This window comes from Sarcophilus harrisii, chromosome 1, assembly GCF_902635505.1.
Source record: "Sarcophilus harrisii chromosome 1, mSarHar1.11, whole genome shotgun sequence".
NCBI classification, from domain to species: Eukaryota; Metazoa; Chordata; class Mammalia; order Dasyuromorphia; family Dasyuridae; genus Sarcophilus; species Sarcophilus harrisii.
This window is the reverse complement of record NC_045426.1, coordinates 635,128,238-635,148,561: the sequence shown is the minus strand read 5'-3', so window position 1 is coordinate 635,148,561 and position 20,324 is coordinate 635,128,238. Positions and strand designations below refer to the sequence as shown.

The 20,324-nt window shown below is 37.6% G+C and overlaps 1 protein-coding gene across 5 annotated transcripts in view; it reads left to right on the top strand.

The window, feature by feature from the left end:
• LOC100913575 (maestro heat-like repeat family member 5) overlaps positions 1-20,324 on the top strand; it is a 133,363-nt gene that overhangs the window by 96,029 nt on the left and 17,010 nt on the right. For 4 of the 5 annotated variants that reach the window (XM_031947282.1, XM_031947284.1, XM_031947281.1 and 1 more), the window contains 7 exons: positions 649-799; positions 1,869-2,053; positions 7,999-8,136; positions 11,162-11,276; positions 14,162-14,305; positions 15,221-15,397; positions 17,051-17,206. In XM_031947282.1, the coding sequence (XP_031803142.1) occupies positions 649-799; positions 1,869-2,053; positions 7,999-8,136; positions 11,162-11,276; positions 14,162-14,305; positions 15,221-15,397; positions 17,051-17,206 (1,066 nt within the window). The remainder of the gene's footprint in view (positions 1-648; positions 800-1,868; positions 2,054-7,998; positions 8,137-11,161; positions 11,277-14,161; positions 14,306-15,220; positions 15,398-17,050; positions 17,207-20,324) is intronic. The other variant, XM_031947283.1, reaches the window with a different exon arrangement.

Below are 20,324 nucleotides of genomic sequence, written 5' to 3'. Positions count from 1 at the left end.
CTAATGTCAAATATCTTGAAGGTCACATAGTGCAGTGAAAAGAGTATGCTGAATTTAAAAGCAAAGGATCTGAGTTCAAATGGAATTTTTAAGCTGTGTGATCTTTAGACAAGTCATATGACCTCTCGGCCTCAGTTCCAAGAGGGTTAGGTTAAGTGCACTTCTATAATTACTTATGGTTTTCTGTATTTTATACATAAGCCATGAAGGAGATTAGAGTCAGGACTACATTGGGAAAAACCAGGAAATGTTCTGATCCTATCCTGAAGCTCTCGGACTCCTCATTTCTCAAATGAGGAAACTGGATTAGATGCTCTCAATTCCCTTCTGGTTTGAAAACCAGGGATCTATTGATTTAGTGGAGCAGTGGATAGAGGATTAGATTTGGAATAAGGAAGTTCTGAGTTCAAAGCTTTACACTGGATATAGAAAAAAGCTCCCCACTTCAAAGAGATGTATGCTTCCCCACTTCAAAGATCTTACCCTTGGCTTAGAGTGAAGGATACAGAGTTTAGAATAAAATTAGTTAGAGTAAGTCTCTGCCAGAGGCTCCAGTGAGGAATTTGGAGTTAGGAATATATGTGAAAGGTCAAGCCAACCCAAACAATTTATTACAACCCTCCCTAATTCTTGCATTTTTTTTAACAGTGAAACCATCAATCTTTGGCGGGCCATGGGGGCAGAGAGACTGACAGCCCCCAAAGTGCTCCATGAGCTGCTCATCAAGCTACAGGAGCGGCCAACTCCAGGACAAGTCAAAGGTGCCACAGAGATTAAGATCTACCTGGATTCACTAGCTGTAAGTCAAGAACAAGAGATCTTTATAGGACTAATAAATTATTAATAAGCATTTATTAGGCACTTCCTATGTGACAGGCTAAGCACTAGGGTTTCAAAAGAGGCAAAAGACAGTGCCTAGCCTCAAATAACTTGCAATCTAATAAGGGAGATACATGAAACAAATATGCACAAAGCAAGGAGCCATTTGGAATTTCTGTCCTTCAATCATCTTCACAAAACAAAAACAAGACTCGTCCCCCACCCTGTTAGAACCCAGGATTATCTGCCTTTGGGGGAGAAAGTGCAATATAAATATAAAATGTAAGAATCTAAGGATCAGGGTTCTACTCCTGCTTATGCAACTTCATATCTCTATGACTTTGGCAACTTTCTTGGACTCGATTTCCTGATTTGTAAAATGAAGGGGTCAGACTAGATGGCCTCTTGAATTACAGAGATCACCAGAATAGGAGTTAGTGACCCAGCTCCAGTATTCACAACATGGAGGTTCCAGACTAGGGGAATAGCATATGCCTTTCAATCAGAGGCGAGGGTTTAAATCTTGGTTCTTCTATTTATTAGCTCTGCCTTAATCAGGTGAATGTCTTAACTTCTCTAAGCCTCAGTTTCCTCATCTGTAGAAGAGAAATAATTATACATGTAAAAGGGGAATAATTATCTACCTTAAAGATTTTTGCAATAAAAGAATTTTAGAAACTTTACAAGCACCTCAGAAATGTTCATTATTGTTACATCAGAGCCTTCCAGCTAAAGGTCTTAACCCTTTCTGTGTCATGAACCCTTCTCTGATGAAGTCTAGGAACTCCTCCTTATGATAAGCATTTAAACATACACACACACACACACACACACACACACACACACAAAGGAAATAAATTATATTGAAATATCATTATCGAAATAATTAGAAAAACAATTAGATCAACTCCAGGTTAATCCTGGGCCCAGTGGGAACAGGACTAGGACTAGGAAAAAATAAACCTGGAAGAGCTAAAGGAGAACTCTGCCCTCTCTTCCTGAGAAATCTTCATCCTGAAATTCATTCTCCCTTGTTTTCCTCCTGGCAGGCCATGAATACACTCTATGAAATTCAGTATTCCCGTGAATACAAAGAAGCTGTACAGAACTGGTATCCGCAGCTCCTTCTGGGTCTCCTTACTCAGCTTCACTACCTCTTTGAGCTCAGCATGGCTGAATTACCCAAGAAAAGTGAGCTGGTAGAGGATGCAGAAACAATAACCAGCCCCCAAAGGTAAGGACCACAGCATGTATTCTATAAAAAGCCAGGACCTTTGAGAGTTCTGATTCCTGTCTAGTTCTCCTGTTGACTTGCAAGGTAACCTTGGAAAATCTCTTCCTCTGACAATTCTCTTCTTTTTTAAAATGGGTTATGTGATGTTTATTCTAACATTCTATTTACCAAGATCTAAAGTCCCTCCTGGGTCTAGTATTTTATGTGCTATATTTCCCTAGAGCTCTGACACTCCATGATCTATAGATTAAGACTTCTTTCACCTAAAATCTGGCATGTTCTAAGGTCCCTTCCAGATCTCAGATTTTATTACCTTCTAGAATTAGATTTTTGTTATTGGTGAGGAATAAGGAGAAAGCATGATGAGAGAAGAACAGGGAGAGATTATCTAGTACTATCCAACTATAGATTTCATGTTCCCTGTTAGCTTCCCTTTGTCCCAAGCCCCAAAGTTCTGCTAGTCACTCTAAAGAATAGACTAATCAGTGGGAATTTATTCACTACATATATATATATATATATATATATATATATATACATACACATAAATATAGTTAATATCTCTCTGTGTCTCTATGTCTCTGTATCCCTCTGTCCCTTTCTCCCTCTATGTATGTAAAAGTATCTCTGTCTATATACACACATACATAATATATATGTATATAATGTATGTATAGATACATATATATGTGCATATGTGTGTATACATAGATACAAACACACATTTGATTGTCCTTTGTTCTCAAAGAGGACCAAAATGACAGATCACTATGTTAGAGTTGAAGTATAGCATGTCCAGCTATAGGTGATCAGAATATGAGCTCAGAATGCTCTAACACAGGTCAGACACAAATAATCTATATGAACATTTGGAATGGTTTCTCTAATTTTGTACATCTCATATTTCCTTTGGGCTAATTCAATTCTGTTTTGCTCATAGAATCAGCCCATCTCTAATGAGGAATGAGCACACACTATGCTGGGTGGTCCTGTGCCAGTGTCTCCCATGTCATATAAGCAATGCTAAAGTTATTAACTGACCTTGAGAGCATCTTGTATCACTTTTTCTGAATACCTTACGAGCTTTTGTGTGAGTTCTCCATAAAATAATCTTTTTGGCAAGTGTACATTTGAATTGTCTTAAGAAGATTAAGATCAGCTGTCAGGATAAGATACCAGACACTGAGGTCCTTTCTCAAACTAAACTGCTAAGAATTCCAATTCTACTGCAGAGAGCACAATTGTTCAAATGCTTATATGTGTATGTGTATATAAATACACACACTTACGCATATGTATATGTGGGTATATATATATATATATATATATATATATATACTGCTCCTCCTCACATATATCATTGAGAGTAGCTATAATGTTGGAAGAATAGCAGTAGAGATGACCAAAATTACACAAGGAAAAATCCAACAAAAGAACCAGGAATAAAATTCTGGACATCAAAAGTTTATATCAAATGCATGAAGTAACAAAGAAAGTTTACTAGACATCCTGAAGGCAAAGTTGACATCCTGGATATTACTGAGATTTGAGGGAATGAGACATCACTAGAATATGGCTATAAACGGCTATATTTTATCTAGGAAAAACAAGATGGAGAGCCTTTTGGTAAAGAACATTAGTGGAAGAAACAGAAGTGATGTCATCATTGGAGTATACTGTAGGACACCAAGACAGAAAGAAGAAATAAATGAGGTATTCAGGAAACATCATGGTCTTGGAACAGAAGGATGATGTAATGGTGATGGAAAATTTAATTATCCAAAAATCTTCTAGATTTCCTTATCTGTCAAAGGCAGAGCAGCTGATCATTCTTTAACTTGTCCTAATTTTAATTTCTTCTTTTAAAATGTGATGAAGGAAGTGGAAGAAAGGGGCTTTTATTCTGCACTTAATTCTCATCAATAAGGAATAATTGGTTGATGAGTGGAAATAAGAACTTTGGGTAGCAAGGGGATGTCATGATTCCTTTTTGTTTGTGATAAAGAAGAGGAATTCCAGGCATAATGTCAAGATTTGAAGAGTTTTATTTTCCTAAAGGATTCAAAGAAATGACAAGCAAAAACCCTCTCCTAAGGGAATCATCTTAGGGAAGATGAGAAACTCTCTAAAATATAATTTTAAAGATATAAAGATATACTGGATTAGGAAAGGGATTGCTGTAGCTAAAGAAACTAATATGAATTCACTGGCAACTCATTAACCATATTATACATGTCCAGAAAATGGAAGCAAGAACAGCAAACAGAAAGTAAAAATAAAACTATGGCCCTCTCACCCAGCAATATCCCTCCACCAGGCTGGTTCCTTCTCCTATTGATGAGTTCCTTTGGAAATCTCTGTTTTGGGAACAAACCTCTCATTTTTCATCCCCCTCCCAGTTGTGCTTCTGACTCTAACAACTTTACCACTAATTTTATCCTCTCCCCTGCTTTCCAGTTCCCTTTTATGTGTTGTTTTCTCCTATTAGAATATAAGCTCCTTGAGGATAGGGACTATTTTGCTTGTATTTGTATCTCTGTGTCTTGTACATTTGTTGTTGTTGAGTCATTTTAGTCATGTCCAACTCTCCATGACCTCATTCGCAATTTTCTTAGCAAAGATGAGGTTTGTTAAGTACTTAATAAATGTTTGTTTGCCTACCTGTATGATACTATAATGATATTATATGTTCAGAATGAGCTAAGACTATCAAAGAAATGTGAGGATTTTTTTAAGTTTCTCTGTTTGCCTTTTAACAGTAGAAGAAAGAATAAAGGGGAAAGAACATAGCTTATGGGATGTTGAAAGCAGACACCAAAAAAGCAGAGCTTTTCAATTATCTTTGGGGACTGAGTTTTGTTTTGATTTTTGGTTTGCTTTGATTTTTTGCTTCTGTTTTCTTTACCAAGAAGAATAATAGCCTTTGGACTGGAAAGGGAAAAACAACAAATGGGTAATTAGGAGGGCAAATGGTTAAGATGCCATAAGAGAACTGGAGATTATTGACCCTAGACAAAAGATGAAGGGGAGAGAAGTAGAGAGAAGAGATCTTCAAGTATCTGAAGGGATATTAAGTGGAAAGGGATTAAATATGTTCTTCTTAGAACTAAGAAGTATTTAATTACAATGCGTAGAAGTTATAAAACTACAATATTACAGTTGATAATAAGAGAAAACTGGCTCAAGGAATTATCATTGTTAAGTCATTTTCAATCATGTCCAACTCTCTCTGACCCAATTTGGAATTTTCTTGACAAAGATAGTGGAGTGGTTTTCCATTCCCTTCTCCAACTTATTTTATTTGTAAAAGAAAACTGAGGCAAACAAGATTAAGTGCTTTCCCAGGGTCATACAACTAGTACGTGTCTGTTATCAGACACTTTGAAATTGAGAAAATGAGTCTTCCTGATTCCAAGCTCAGGGATCGACTTTGATACCTATCTGCAATTAGAGCTACCCAAAAGGGGAATTGCCTTAGGAGATATAGATTCTTATTAGAAGTCAAGTAACAGTATTTCGTATGAACTGATGTAAAGTAAATAGAATCAAGAGAACAATTTATGTAATGGCAACCAAAATGTCAAGACAAAAAACTTTGAAAGCCTTTAACTCTGATTAATGCAATGACAGCCACAGTTCTGAGGTCCAGTAATGAAGCATGCTACCTATCTCCTGACCAAGAGGTGATGAAAAAATCCAGACTTCTCATGATCTTTGGCAGAATGAGAAAAATAACTTTTGGACAATGGGAGGAATTTGTTTGACTTGACTATGTATATATGTATGTAAATGTGTGTGGAGATATATATACAGATATATATATATATACATATATATATATATATGTTATGTCATAAGAGGGTTTTTTTGTTGGTTTAATTTTTTCCAGTGGATGGGTCCAAGGTGGAAGGAATTAAAAATCATCTTTTTTTTTTAATTAATTGGAATTTTTTTTTAAAAAAGGCAAAGAAAGTGAGGACATTTATAAAGGAGATTTTTATTTAAGTAGCATTTGAACCAGATGGACCTTAAGGGCCTTTCTGACTCTGAAACTTTGTGATACAAGGAGAACTGTCCAAAAATATAATGGGCTGTTTGCACCATGAGGAGGTAATGAATTCTCCTTTCAGGGAGATCTTTTAAGGGATGTTTATGACCACTCATCATGGATTTTTTTTCCCCAAAGGATTCCTATCCAGGAAGGCGTTAGATGAGAATGATTTCTGAGATCCTTATCTCTAAAACTGCTGCGATGCAGTGACCTCAGATTACTAAATCCATAGAGATATTTCTCTCTCTGGAGGTAGAGTGGTATAACAGTAATTTTTACAATTGTTTATAAATACTGTGAAACCATATAAGAAATTATCTGTGGAAAAAGTAAAGTAGCCACTATCCTTACTCTGAAGAAATATCCCAGTGAATGATCTTATACTATATTGGGAAGGATTGAGATTAGACATAAAGGGGAAGTGAAGATAAGTAAGAAAAATGATGTTCTTAGCGAAATGGCATCATTTGCATCAGTCTAATATTGGTTGGAGAGGAGAAGGTTCTATCTCAAATAGACAAAAATATGGTCTGTATGTCCAAAGCTCTAAGAATCCAGAAGTGATACAGAACCTTAGAAAAGCAGCAGATATATACAGTAGGTTGAGTACTAATTAGGAAACAGAAGACCTGGTTCAAATCCAGATTTTTGTGATCTTTTGACAAGTTATGTAACTTTTATGGGCCTCAGTATTCTCACCTGTAAAATGAGGAGGCTAAATGAGATTACTCTAAGATCCCTTGAAACTTCAAATCTATGATCCTATGACACATTATGTAATATATCTTGACCATGGCTATTCCACTCTCTGCATCAATTCCTGCATTGATAAAATAAAGGATTTGCAACAAATGATCCTTCTTGGGGCTGTGGAGAAAACCCTGAGCTTAGATCTTGGCTTGAGCTTTTGCTATTTGTGGGACTTCCGTATGACTGTTTAAGGGTACCATCATCCTCCGAAACTCCCAGGCTCCAAGTAACCTAGGTGTCATCCTTGACTTCCTACTCTCTTCCCCATAGCTAATCTTTTGTCTATTACATGATCTCTTCTGTCTTCTGACATCACCATCATTCCGATCAGCATCTCAAGTCTAGACTATTATAACATCCTGCTGCTTGATCTGCATGCCACAGGTTTCTTCCCCACTCTCCAGACCACCTTCCACTCAATTGTCAAAATAATCTACTTACAACATATGTCTGACTATGTCACTTCCCCTTCCCTTGCTCAAACTCCACTAGTTTCCTGTCACCTCCCAAATCAAATATAAAGTCTTCTGTTAGATATTCAAAGCCCTTGATAGTCTCCCCTAATCACTTCCCAATCATCTTATTCAACCTCACAAACTCCTCTTTCCAATGACACTGACCTCCATACTACTCCTTTAAAAAGGAGACCCAAGCATTTTCACTGACTCCCCTACATACTTAAAATTCTCTCCTTCCTCATCTTCACCTTCTGGTTGCAGCTAAAATCCCACCTTCTACAAAAAGCCTTGCAGTTCATTCTCCTTAATGTCAGTATCTTCCCTCTGTTGTTTATCTCCAATTTGTAATATATTCAGCTTATTTGTAGTGGTTTAACTAATTTGTTGTCTTCCTCATTAGGTTGTGAGCTCTTTGAGACAGTCCCTGGACTATCTTTTTTGCCTTTTGTTGTATCACCAGGACTTGGCACAGTGCCTGCACAAAGCAGTAGACACCTAATTAATGTTTGTTGACTGACCAACTAGGAACCTAAGAAATTAAATGTCTCTGGGCCACCATTTAAAATGAGAGTAGTACTAAATAATCTCCAGAGTTCCTGCTATTCTAATCCTTGGTGATTCTAAGATCCATTCCAGCTCCAAAATGTTAGGATTCCTTAACTGACTCTGGTTCCTCTTGGCCATAGAACCTCTCTGAATTCTGTGAAGAGTCTTCTGTACACCAGTGGCCACTGGAAGGATTTTGCACAGTTAGAGCTACAAGAAGCCTGGAATCTGTTCACCAAATTTGAAACCTACCATCAAGGGGTGACCCTCATTGCCAGGTACTGAATGGGAAAAAAAAACTATGCAAGTGGGCAGGGGAAAGGAGAGGGGAACAGAATTATTCAATTCAACATTATAGAATGAAAGGTCTGAACAAATAATCTCTACAATCTCATGTTAAAATATTTTTTGACATTTTTTAAAGTTCTAAGTCCATCTCTCCTTTTTCTCATTTTCCCTCCCTCCACTGAGACAGCAAACAGTCTGATATAAATTATACATGTGCAGTCATGTCAAACATTTACATATTATCCATTTTGCACAAAGAAACAAAAAAAATACCAAGTTTCAGTATATATTCAGACAGTATCAATTCTTTCTCTGGAGGCAGATAACATGTTTCATCATGAGTTCTTTGGGATTGCCTTAGATCACTATATTGCTAAGAATATCTGTCACTAACAATTCTTCATTGTACAATGTTGCTGTTATGTATACAATGTTATCATAGTTCTTCTCACTTCACTTTACATCATCATTCCCAAGTTTTTCTGAAATCATTCTGTTTTTCATTTCTTATAGCACAGTAATATCCCATCACATTTCATATACCACAGCTTGTTCAGCCATTTTTCAATTGATGGACATCCCCTTGATGTCCAATTTTTAGCACAAAAAGAGCTGCTATAAATATTTTAAATGGCCTTTTAAAATGTTCTCTCTAACTTAAAGTTTTTGTGCTGTGATTTTGCCCATAAAGTCAGTAAGATAATAAGAACCTGAATTCAAACCCAGATTCTTTGACTCAAACTAGTGATTTTTCCACTAGACTAAGTCACCTTCTGGATTGGATAGCTGGATAGATGGGCTTTATAAAAGTTAAAGAAGCTAGTCAGAGAGGGATTACTTACCATTCATGAATTAATTATAGAAACTCTATTATCCTTCAGGACTTCACTCCTCTAAGACTTACATCCATCAAGAAGATTTCTTTGACTATTCTTATACCAATCCCTCTTCTTGATTCTTGATATGACTTGACACATTTATATTAATATCGATAGCTAGCTTTCATATGGTAATTTAAAGTTTGCAAATATTGTCTCATTTTATCTTTACAACAATCCTTAAAAGGTAGGTGCTATTATTAGCCTAATTTTACAGAAGAGGAAAGAGTGACTGTGAGACTTGTTCAGAGTGACACAACTAATGTGTTTGAACTCACATCTTTCCAATTCCAGGTCCAGTGTTCTATGCATTACACCAAGTTACTTCAATCCAACACCTGATTCTACCTTGTTTTGTAATGCCTTCTCTATTCTTTCAGTCTATTTGAACCCTGCACTTCCTTCAGGGACCCCTCTCAAATTCTTCCTTTCCTTAGGAAGTCTTCCATAATCATTCCATAATCCACTCCTCTCCTTAGTTTCTTTTGTTCCTATAATCATTATCACATAGGTCCTGCCTTTTAAGCTCCCAACACACTAGAGTCTACCTCGAGGTAGACTCTTATCTCTCCTGACATCAAGCCCCCAAATGAATATACTTTTTAAAATAATCTCTCTCTAAAGTCCTTTACACTCTGATTCTAAAAGTCTTAAGTGGTTTCAGTCTTTGCACATAGATGCACATAAAGAAGTCTAACATATCAGTTTCACATTAACAACTGGCAGTACAAGTCTGGTGATCTCTATCCTATGTATAACTCTGAAAACTCAGATCATGGCCCTATAGTGAGCATGCAAGGTGACATTTGAACTCAGGTCTCCTGATCTCAAGTTTAGCTCTTTCTACTATACCATCCTGCTTCTCCCACTCTAATGGATCTATGATCTCAGACTGTGGATATTCCATCCAAGAATATAGGTTGCAACTCATTCATACTTCTTCACCCTGGGCAACCCTTGTCCATGTCCTCCCACAGATCCTCCCCAGGAATCTACCCAGTACTCTAGGGAGGGCCTTTCTTTAGAAAACCTTGACATTGTGTGGATGCCAATGAAGCATTTAGGCCAGTCATCGGCTACCCCATATTTTCCCTCCATGACCCACCCACCTTCCTTTCCAGTTCTATAGTTTTTTGACATTTTCCTTTTAGGCCATTTCCTCGGCATATTTCTGTTTTGGCAATAAATGCTACAGCCTACTCACACCTACCATGTGTCATCCTCACCACATAATGATAATAATGATTATAAAAATAGCTCTGCCAACATCCTCCTCCAATACCCCAAAAGAGTCAACAATTCTGGTTTCTCAAAGACAGTGCTAATAGTCCAAGCTATGGCTGCTCCTACCAAACTGGGAGGGATGTCAGTACAGATCCTCCAATGGACTAGGTGTATATAAATGTCTAGATAAGTGCATTCCACAGAGAATGCATATTTTGTTGTTGTTTTATGGCCAGAGAAATATGTTGAGATCATCTACCAAAACATAGAAAGGTTGTGAAGTATGTTGTTTCTTAGTTAAGACTCTTGGAAAAAAAGTCATCTGGAATCAACTTACTTTCTTCTCCTCTCATCCACTGCTCATTGTCTGACTTTGAACACTGCTGCTCAACTAATGGGTTATTCTTTCCAAGGGTATTAATAATCTCAACTTCTGCATCCAGTGAGTTCGTCTTGGTCTTTGTACTAAAAATAACATGCATTTCTATAGTGCCTTAAGGTTAACAAAGCACTTTCATCACATCAGTGTTATACAATATAAAAATAAAATGCTTTTAACCCCATTTTGCTGGTGAGAAAACTGAGACCCATAGAGTTAAAGTGACTTGTCCAGGTACATGTCATTGCTAAAGTTTGAGTGACTTATGCAAGTATCATGGGTAGAGTTTAAGAGTTTAAGTGGCCTGCTCAGAATGACACAACTAATAAATTTCATGGCCAGGAAGGAAGGTTTTTAAGCAACTTGCCTGGGAAAACTAGCATCATAGTTTCCAAAACCCAAGTTTTCCTAACTATAGTGCACTCTTTACTTGTATACATGCTATACACAGAGAAACAAATACCCACTCCCAAAACCAAATGTTGGTACAGCATGCTTTGCTTGTATTTCTCATGCCCTCCTATCCCATTACAGGGCCATGGTGCAGAATTCCTGCAGCCAAGTCAAAGGACTCCTTTACCAGACCATCTCCAATATGGAGGCCAAACCAGAGCGTGACAAGAAGGTGGCCAGTCTCTTTTTCACAGAGGTAGGATGCTTGCTAAGGGTAGGGTGGAAAACTCTGGGTATCTTCTTCAAAGATATTTATTTTCCTATCCCATCACTAATTCCCTGGACAGTACAAGGAATCCTAAATTCTCAGAGATAAAATGGACTTCTCAAAGACCAGATCTAGTCTAACCCAAATATAAATAATATGCTTAACAAATAGTCACCTAACCTCCACTTGAAGGGGAGCCTATTCCACTTAAGTATTGGTCTTAATAGACATTTTTTTCCCTTATGGTGAGCCTAATTCTTTCTTCTCTTTCATTTTCACTCATTTTAGTTTTGCCTTTTCAATCCAAGCACAACAAAATTAATCCATCTCTCACATGACAGTTCTTGAAATACTTAAAGATGGTTATCATTCCCTTTTTGACAAAAAAAAAACCCTAAAACATTCATTGAGCTTAAGTCAAATGTTCTAGCCCCATAAGTTTGGGGAATCAGCTACCCTTCTGGCACAGAGACAGAGCCATATCCTCCTTGAGTATCCCTCATTGTCTATAAGATAATCTTTCTCCAAGAACTACTTTAACCCCTACTTTCAAGAACCTGTTTTACTCTCCATTCTGGGCCCCTCTCTAGGAGTAAAGCCCCACAGGACCTTTTGCTACCAAAAGAAAGGCAGTAAGTAATTATGCCTCAAACGCCCTAATAAATTATTGTGTTCCTCTGAGGAAGATAAAGGGACAGGATCTCTAGGTGAGATTCAACAATGGACAGGAGGGATATAATTATGAACCATGTCTATATAGGAAGAGCCAATCAGTCAACAAGCATTTATTAAATACCTGCTATGTGTCCAGGGGAGATAACATGACAGTGACTATGGACAATCTATGTACAGGATAAAAATGGAAAATTAAAGAAAGTCTTCTTTTTTCAAAATGTAATATAATGTTAAGGAAAAAAATTAATGAACTCATTTTAATTATTAAAAAACCCTAACATTAAACAAATACAGAAAATTTGGCATAATCATTTACATAATGCCTTGAGATATTTTAATATTAATATTAAGGAGTATGGGTAAGCTTTTAACAAGAACTCTAATCTAACAAAATTATTGTAAAAATAAAATATGTAGGGGCAGCTAGTGGTGTAGTGGTTAGAGTACCAGCCCTGAAGTCAGGAAAACCTGAGTTCAAATCTGGCCTCAGACACTTAACACCTCCTGTGTGACCCTCGAGCAAGTCACAACCCCAATTGCCTCCACAATAAGTAAACAAACAAACAAATAAATGAATGAATGCATGAATGAATAAAAAAGATATGTATATCATATCTTTTATTATTACATGAATTATTACATTAATAAGTCTTAAAGGCATAGGACAATGTAATTCTTTTAGAAACACGTGGAGTCAACAAACAAAATTACATGGGTACCCCTGAAAAAGAAAAGTGGGATTTTAGTTGAAAACAGAAGAAAGCCAGGGAAAGCAAGAGGCAGAAATTAAAAAAAAAAAAAAGGAGAACATTCAAGTATGTATAACTGACAGTGTAAGGGGGAATGATATCTGAACCTTCATCCTGGAAGGAAAGGATCTTCAAAGGAGGAAAACAAACAGATGCCAATCAAAGAAAGGACAGTCATTCTGAACTGCTCCCTAAAGTCAGATGAGAAAAAAGAAAAAGAAAAAAAAAAAGCCTAACTAGTCTTTGCAAAGATATTTGCCAATGATAAGAAGATAAATTGAGGGAAGGATGGAAGAGGTTGTGGTATGGTAGAAAGAAAACAACTGATTTGAATTCACAGGATCTGGGTTCCAATCGTGACTCTACTTGTCTGTTTTTGGGCAAATCACTTCATTTCTCTGGGTCTCATTTTCCTCATTTTAGAGGGAAAGGATGCCCTGAACAGGGAGGAAGCGGCCCTGGAGGATCCCAGAGGTGAAGCTTTAACATGATCATCAGATCAGATGCCTGTCCTAGAAAAATGTCAATGGTTTGACATTGTCTATAGGATCAAGGCACTCTTTCAGATTCTCCATCCCAACCCCAACTTTCCCCTATTAAGCCTGTTTGATCTGTATTCTCTATCTCAGATATTCAAAACCAGAAAAGTCAATCTTTTTACTCTTCCAAAAATGGAAAAAATGAAATAATTCTGAAAAGTTTCTTTCTCATCACTGGATTCTCAGCTTCTTTTTCCTATAATATAAGAAGATTGAATTAAATGCTTTCTACCATCTTCCTTCCACCTCTGAAATGCCATAGTTTTAATTTCTTACTCTGTGCCTATCAATCCCTTTGAGGCCCAGAAGTAGAGACCATGCTATTCTCTATTACAACATTGTCCCTATTCCTTCATCTACCTAAGGGCTAGTCTAGATAGACAAAGGAATAAATATTTATATAGCACCTACTTAATACCAGGTACTATGCTCATTACTTTATCCTCACAACAACCTATAATAAACCCCCTTTTACAGTTGAGAAAACTGAGGCAAATAGAGGTTAAAGTGTCCAGGGTCACACAGCAAGTAAATGTCTGAGGTCCAATTTAACTCAGGTCTTCCTGATTCTAGGCCCAGGGCTCCATCCATTGCTCTAGCAACTGTTGCCTCTAAGGTTCCTTCTACTCTGACATTCTTTGGTTTTCATTTCTGACCCTATGCCCTGTCTACCTTCTTAAGTCCTAGAAGTAGAATCCATACTATTTTCTTGCTATATCATTGTTCATGCTTTGTAATCAGACTATTCCCTGATATAATACCTCTAAAAAGGTCAGCACTGATCACCCCTATGCCATCCTTCCTCAAAGCATGCAATTACCACATCTGTACATACCTCATCATCAGAAAAATGTCTCCATAACGGGAGTTAGGGGGTCTGGAGATGACATTGCCCACTCCTCCACTTCAGTTTCTCAACAGCCCCGTGATGCTGGAGGAGCTACCTAAACAGGCCATATTGTCACACCTCCATCAAGGGCTGACTGATCTCAATCCTGCCATCCGAGTGATGAGCCTGCAAGGTCTCAAGAACGTCATCTTTGACTCTGAGAAGGTAAAAAGATCCAAAGAGGCAGATTTATTCATTGATTGACTCATATACAGTTCTCACTCATTTATCCATGGCACATGGATGAGTAAAAGCCTAACCATAGAGGAATGAGTCCAATGGGATTAATAGTTGTGGTATGGAGTAAAAGGAAGTAGAAGCAAACAAGGAAGAAGGAATAATACCCTCATGGTTTTAAATGCTAAGTGGCTTTTAGGCTTGTTGCAGCAGATAAATGGGGAACCATTTTCTGGGAACCATGGGGGAACCATGAGCATAAGATCATAGGATTCAAGGCTGAAAGAAGAGAAAACTTAAGATCCAGAGAAACTTAAGTACACCAAAGAGCCCACTGGCCCAAGTTCACTAGTTAGCCAATAACAGAACCAGGATTCTAACCTACGTGTCTTGAGCAAATATGGAAGAACATTTCATATTTAGAGCCCCTTCCCACTAGCTTCCACTAGGGAGTGACAAAATGAGAGCTGAGATTAGTCTGATCAAAATTTCTAAAAGTGGCACAGGTAACTTCATAAAGTAATGAGTTCCATGTTCCTAAGGAGTCTCTTGGGAAAAGTCAGTGACTATTTGTCAGGGGAGAAGGGAATGTCCTATTTACTTATTGGTTAGCCTGCCCTCTATGATCCCTTACAACCTGGAAGATATATAATTTTGTATAGGAAAAGGGACTAAAGTGCTGGAGGACTACCAGAGGTGTCAAATTCAAATAAGAAGACATCCTTTGTTAACTTAAAAAATCACAAATTAGCATGATCTATGTTGTATTTTTTAATTTATTTTGTTAATCATTTCCCAATTACATTTTAAATTGGTTCTGGTGATCCTTCATAATTTTGCAGAATTGGGGCCAAGTCTCAAATTTGAATCCTTTGCCTAAAAACTATTTTCTTCTTCCCCCAGGGTAATCTTCTCCGGGCCCAACTGCCTGCCTTCCTGGAGGGTTTCTACAGCGAAAATGAGCAGGTAGTCATCAGGGTAATGAGCACAGTGGCTGATGTATTGTACTGCTTGGGTCAACAAGGGGCTGGCCACCAGTGCCAGGAGATCGCCTTTAATCTTCGCAACTTCTTTGATGATGTGAGTGTATCAATGAATGCATGGCCCCGGATATTATCCATATGTCCATTTCCTTTTACAAGATTTCCAGGTTATTCTAGTTGAGCTTAGATCTAGGAAGCTCTAAGTTTGTATATATTGCATTCTTATTTCAGTCCTTTCTCAGAGATTTTCATTTCATAAAAGGCAAAACTGAAGCCCAGAGAGGGGAAGAAGAAATCACCCAATGGTCACCCAACTAGCTAGCCAATGGCAAAGGTAGGAATTCCTGACCCCAATTTTAGAGCTTCTTCCATCTTAACACAGAAGTTGGGGTAGAATAACAGATGGGAGTACTGACTATGTTGGTTTGAATTTTGACTCTAAACTATCCCTTCTATGTGACTTAAGCAAGTCACTTCTTTCTGAGCTTCAGTTTCCCCACCTGTAAATAGAGAGTTTGGATTATATAATTCTAAGGTCCCTTCTAAGTCTGAGTCTTGGGATCTGTAAGTATATACATCTTCCTACACAAAAGAATTCATTTCATTTGAAAACAGAATTTGCTGTCAATGGCCCTTACCTTATTCCTCTCCTTTCCTGGAGTTGTCAAGAGGTGATAGATAAAATCAGGCAGAGTTAGTTACGGGCGCTAAAATTGATGCCCTAAGAAAAAAATTGGAACACAAAATCTTATAAAAATGGATGTTGGAAGCTTTCTTTACATGTATTTGTAAAAATAAAATACTATTGAAGAAAAAAATGAAAGGTATGTGGGTAGCAATATAATCCACTTGCTGAGTGTATTTTGAATGATTTTTTTAAAATTATTCTTAGCTGGGAAACTTTGCACATAAAGAAAGCAATGTAAAATATGTAAAATAAAAAAAATCATAAATATTAAAAAAATAAAATCGATGCCTTATACTTTGACTGCAGAGCTGAGTATATAAATAAGAAGGGTAAGCAAGAGCCCTTAATGGCAAAGCATCGTGGCTCTCATAGGTTGTATGTTGTATCTGGGAAGGTATTGTGTGCCAGACTGTGCTGTAACTTGACGTCCTTTGGAAACCAGAGGTCTGAGTGCTATAGGATGATCACTGGGTCACAAAGATAGTGACAGCCTTATTTTCACAGCATCCTCTGAGCCCTTCCTCCCACTCAGGTTGCTTGGTGCAGAAAACACATGATCCTTATAATGGGATTACCTGTTAGAGGTACTAAATTAAGAATAATGTGGGTACAAGTATGCCATTGCATGTAAGGAGGACTGTGGATATGTGTGATTATTCACATGCATAATACTTTCTATGTTTCTACTTGTATGTGTGTATGTAAAAATACATGTGCATAACAATGTACATGTTTAAGAAAGAAAAAAACCCTCTCCTTCCAAAATTTTTACATAAAAGAAGAGTAATAGATTCTACCCTTGGGGAGACCTGATCTGAGATAAAAACAGAAAGAGCTAAATATTGCCAATAATTCCTGGGACCAAATATCAAATCTGATAAAAAATGGTCAAATGTGGTTTAAAAAAAAACCTTCTTGAGGACAGGAACTGTTTCATTTTTGTCTTTGTAGTCCCAGGGCATAGCAGAGTCCCTAACATTGAATGGTCACTTACTAAGTACTTTTTGATTGATTCAATGATGATGGTTGGTGTGGGGGTTCCTCTGGGTATGTCATCCTCAGGAACGAGATAATGTCAGAGCATCGGCCATCTCACTGTTTGGAGACCTGGTGATTTCCATGGAGGGAAAGGATCCCTACACTATGAAGCCCCAGGTGCACCAGAGCTTGATTCCCCTTCTCGTTCACCTGAAGGACAAGTGCCCAGCAGTTATAACGGTCAGTCAATCCGATGGTCAAACAGAGAGGCTGATTGTCAGATAATCAGACAATCATCCCGTCAATCATCAAAACAAGTAGTCACAGAAACAGGCAGTCATTCAGGTAGTCACTCAGGTCATGGTCAATCCAACAAGCAGTTAGACAGAGGGATTAGGGGGTCCATCAGTTAAGAAAGAGGTCTCTAGGTCAGTCAAGCAATGGTATCAACCATGCAATTCTTCAAGTTGCTACTGAGTATACCCTGTGGGAATAAGCCCATCTCTAAGAAAAGGGGATTTTATCTTTATTCTTTTGTAGTTGTTATTGTTGTTTGATTTTTTGTTTGCTTTGTTTTTTCTATCTTTACTCTTAACAAAAAGACATTGAATCTTTGCCCTTGGGGAGGTAGTTGAGGAACTAGGGAAAGAAAAAGAAATAATTCTCCAGCTCTGGTTAGGCATGGGATGAACCAGCCCATGCAAATTCACACTGGCAGCCATCTTTTCCCACCTTAGAATGGGGAATTTTATTTTCATTATGAATCCACTGACTAATGTTCAGAACCACAGTCTTATTTCATTTTCATTAAATTCCATGCCCTATTTTCACAAAACCAACTTCAGCATTTTTATTTAGCCTCATGCCCAATTTTCATTAGGATAGATGCTTTATGAAACTCATCATTATTACATATTAGTCCCCTTTATACACATTATAATCTAGTCAAACTGGTCTTTTTATTGTTCCTCACAAAGACACCATCTTCTATCTCCAAACCTTTGAACAGGCTGTATCATCCACATATGGATTGTATTCTTCTTCCAGACCACACTGCATTCCCATTCTATCCTTTCCAGAAGCAATTCTATTCATACCCCACTATAGAGGTTCACTGATACAAGAGGAGAAAATGGAATTAGTCCCTTGTCCCTTTGATGTTACCTCTCAGCACTCTCAAGTACTTTGGAATTAATGGTATCAAAATTTCTAACCTATTCACATTATGGTGACTATTGTCTATCAGTCCCCACATCAATCCCCCTCATACCTCAAGAAGTTTATTGTCTAACTCACTGTCTTTCTCTCCTCCTTAACTCTTGTCTTTTTCAAAGCAGACTTCAAAAACAATGGTGATGCTCTTTTAATCTCCTTAAATCTCTCAAGATACTCCTTTACTTTCCCTCAGCTATATATCCTGGATCTCACCATTACTTCTAAGTGCTCTATTTTCTTAATCAAAAATTCTGACATTCTTCTACCTGATCATACCTCCCATCATTCTATCTCATCCCATGTATCACCTTTCCTGACCTTCAGGTTCAAGATGTCATCTTCACCTCCAATCCTTTTACCCCTCAGTGCTCTTTCAGACCATTACCCTTGCTCCATATTTTTATTCCCTCTTGAATCTTTAACTCCCTATCACAGCTTATCCTTGTCAAACCTCAATCCTAGATTATCCTAGATAATCTTAGATCATTCACCTCTTTTTGTTCTACTCTTATGCAACAGTACATTCAGACAGAGGAAGTCACAAGGCCATGCAGAAAGAGTTAAATTCATGTAAGCCAACTTCAACTAGGTCCTTACCAGAAGAAAGCAAGTTTTTTAGTCCTCCCTAATTGACTCCCTATTTTGCTCCCTCAAAAACTACTCTAACCCTTGTTTCCTCTAGTTCTTCACAATTACCTTTTATTCCATTCTCTCAGATGAGAATCTTACCTCTTACTTTAATCAGAAAATTAAGACTATTTAACCTCAAATTCTCTCTTTTCACTTCCAATCAACAGTCAACAAGCATTTATTAAGTACCTACTATGTTGCAAGTACTGTGCAAAGTGTTGGATCCCTTACTATAATCTCCTACTTTTTTTTCCTTTCCCATAATTTTGATAATGAGGTTGCCCTGGGGAACTTAGCGAAGGCTAACCCCTGTACAGAGGTTCATGAGCTTTCTTCTCCTAATATTGTTTTCTCAATTTACTCCTCCAAACTTCAAATCTGAATCTCTTCTGCTGCTTTCAAAAATACCCAATTCTTCCCCTATCATTAAGAAATTTCCCTAGACCCAACCCCTTAAATCTATCACCTTTTATTGCTCTTTCTTTCCTCAGCCAAACTCCTTTAAAAAGGTCTCTAGACATAGTACCTTCTTGTCTTATTCATTTCTCAGGCTTTTGGAATATGGCAACCTGAAATCTTTACAACTTGAAATTAAACTATCTTTCCAGTTTGAATGTAAACAGCTCATCCTTCTGTACTCTACAATTTTAGGGTTTGTGAAATGTTCAGGGAGTCTATGGGGCATTCAAGAAGAACTACAGCTTCTAGTGTGAGGACTTGCCAAGCTCTTTTCAGGGATGCTCATATACTTTGGGTGTCTACTTGGCACTCAAACATCTTGGCAGACAGGCTAAACCAGGTTGAGAGTAGCCAATGGGCTTTGGTGAGTTAGGGTGCTATCTACCCCAAGCACATGAAGATTTATTCCAGCAGGATAGGCACATGAGAACAATTTGTTCCCACAGTCATGAAGGCAGCTGAAGCAGGTGCTGTGAAGCCTTGGAGGTTGGTCAGACATCAAAGATTCCAAGGCCATCCACTGCATCCCAGGACATTGCCAGTTTGTCTTGCCACTGGTGACTCTGGAAGAGAGAGTAAGGCTGACAACTTTGTACAACTCTGTACCACTTAAATCCAATTTACACATGAGTCAAAACATCGCCCCATATCATTAGTCTTCTTCAAAAACAAAGTACAATCAACAGTTCTGTCAACCTGGCCTTCCCTCTGTTCTTCACACACTACATGTTCTATATCTGCTTTTGTATTGACCAACTCTCCAGCTTGGAATATACTTTCTCCTTACCTCTGTCTCCTGGACATCCCTGTATATAACATATACAATGTTTATACAGATAAGATAAGGTTCAAAAGCAAGATTTGATCCCAGGTGTAGACTTCAAGTTTTCTTTTTAGTAATCATTTTTATTTCAAGAATTGTCTCCATGTAGGTTCATTTCAACCTAACATTTACATAACAGTGGGAGGGAGTACAAATACACTGAGGAGTAAATACAAAGCATACTTAATATAATAAAGTATAAAAAGTGACTTCAGGAGAGTACTAATGATG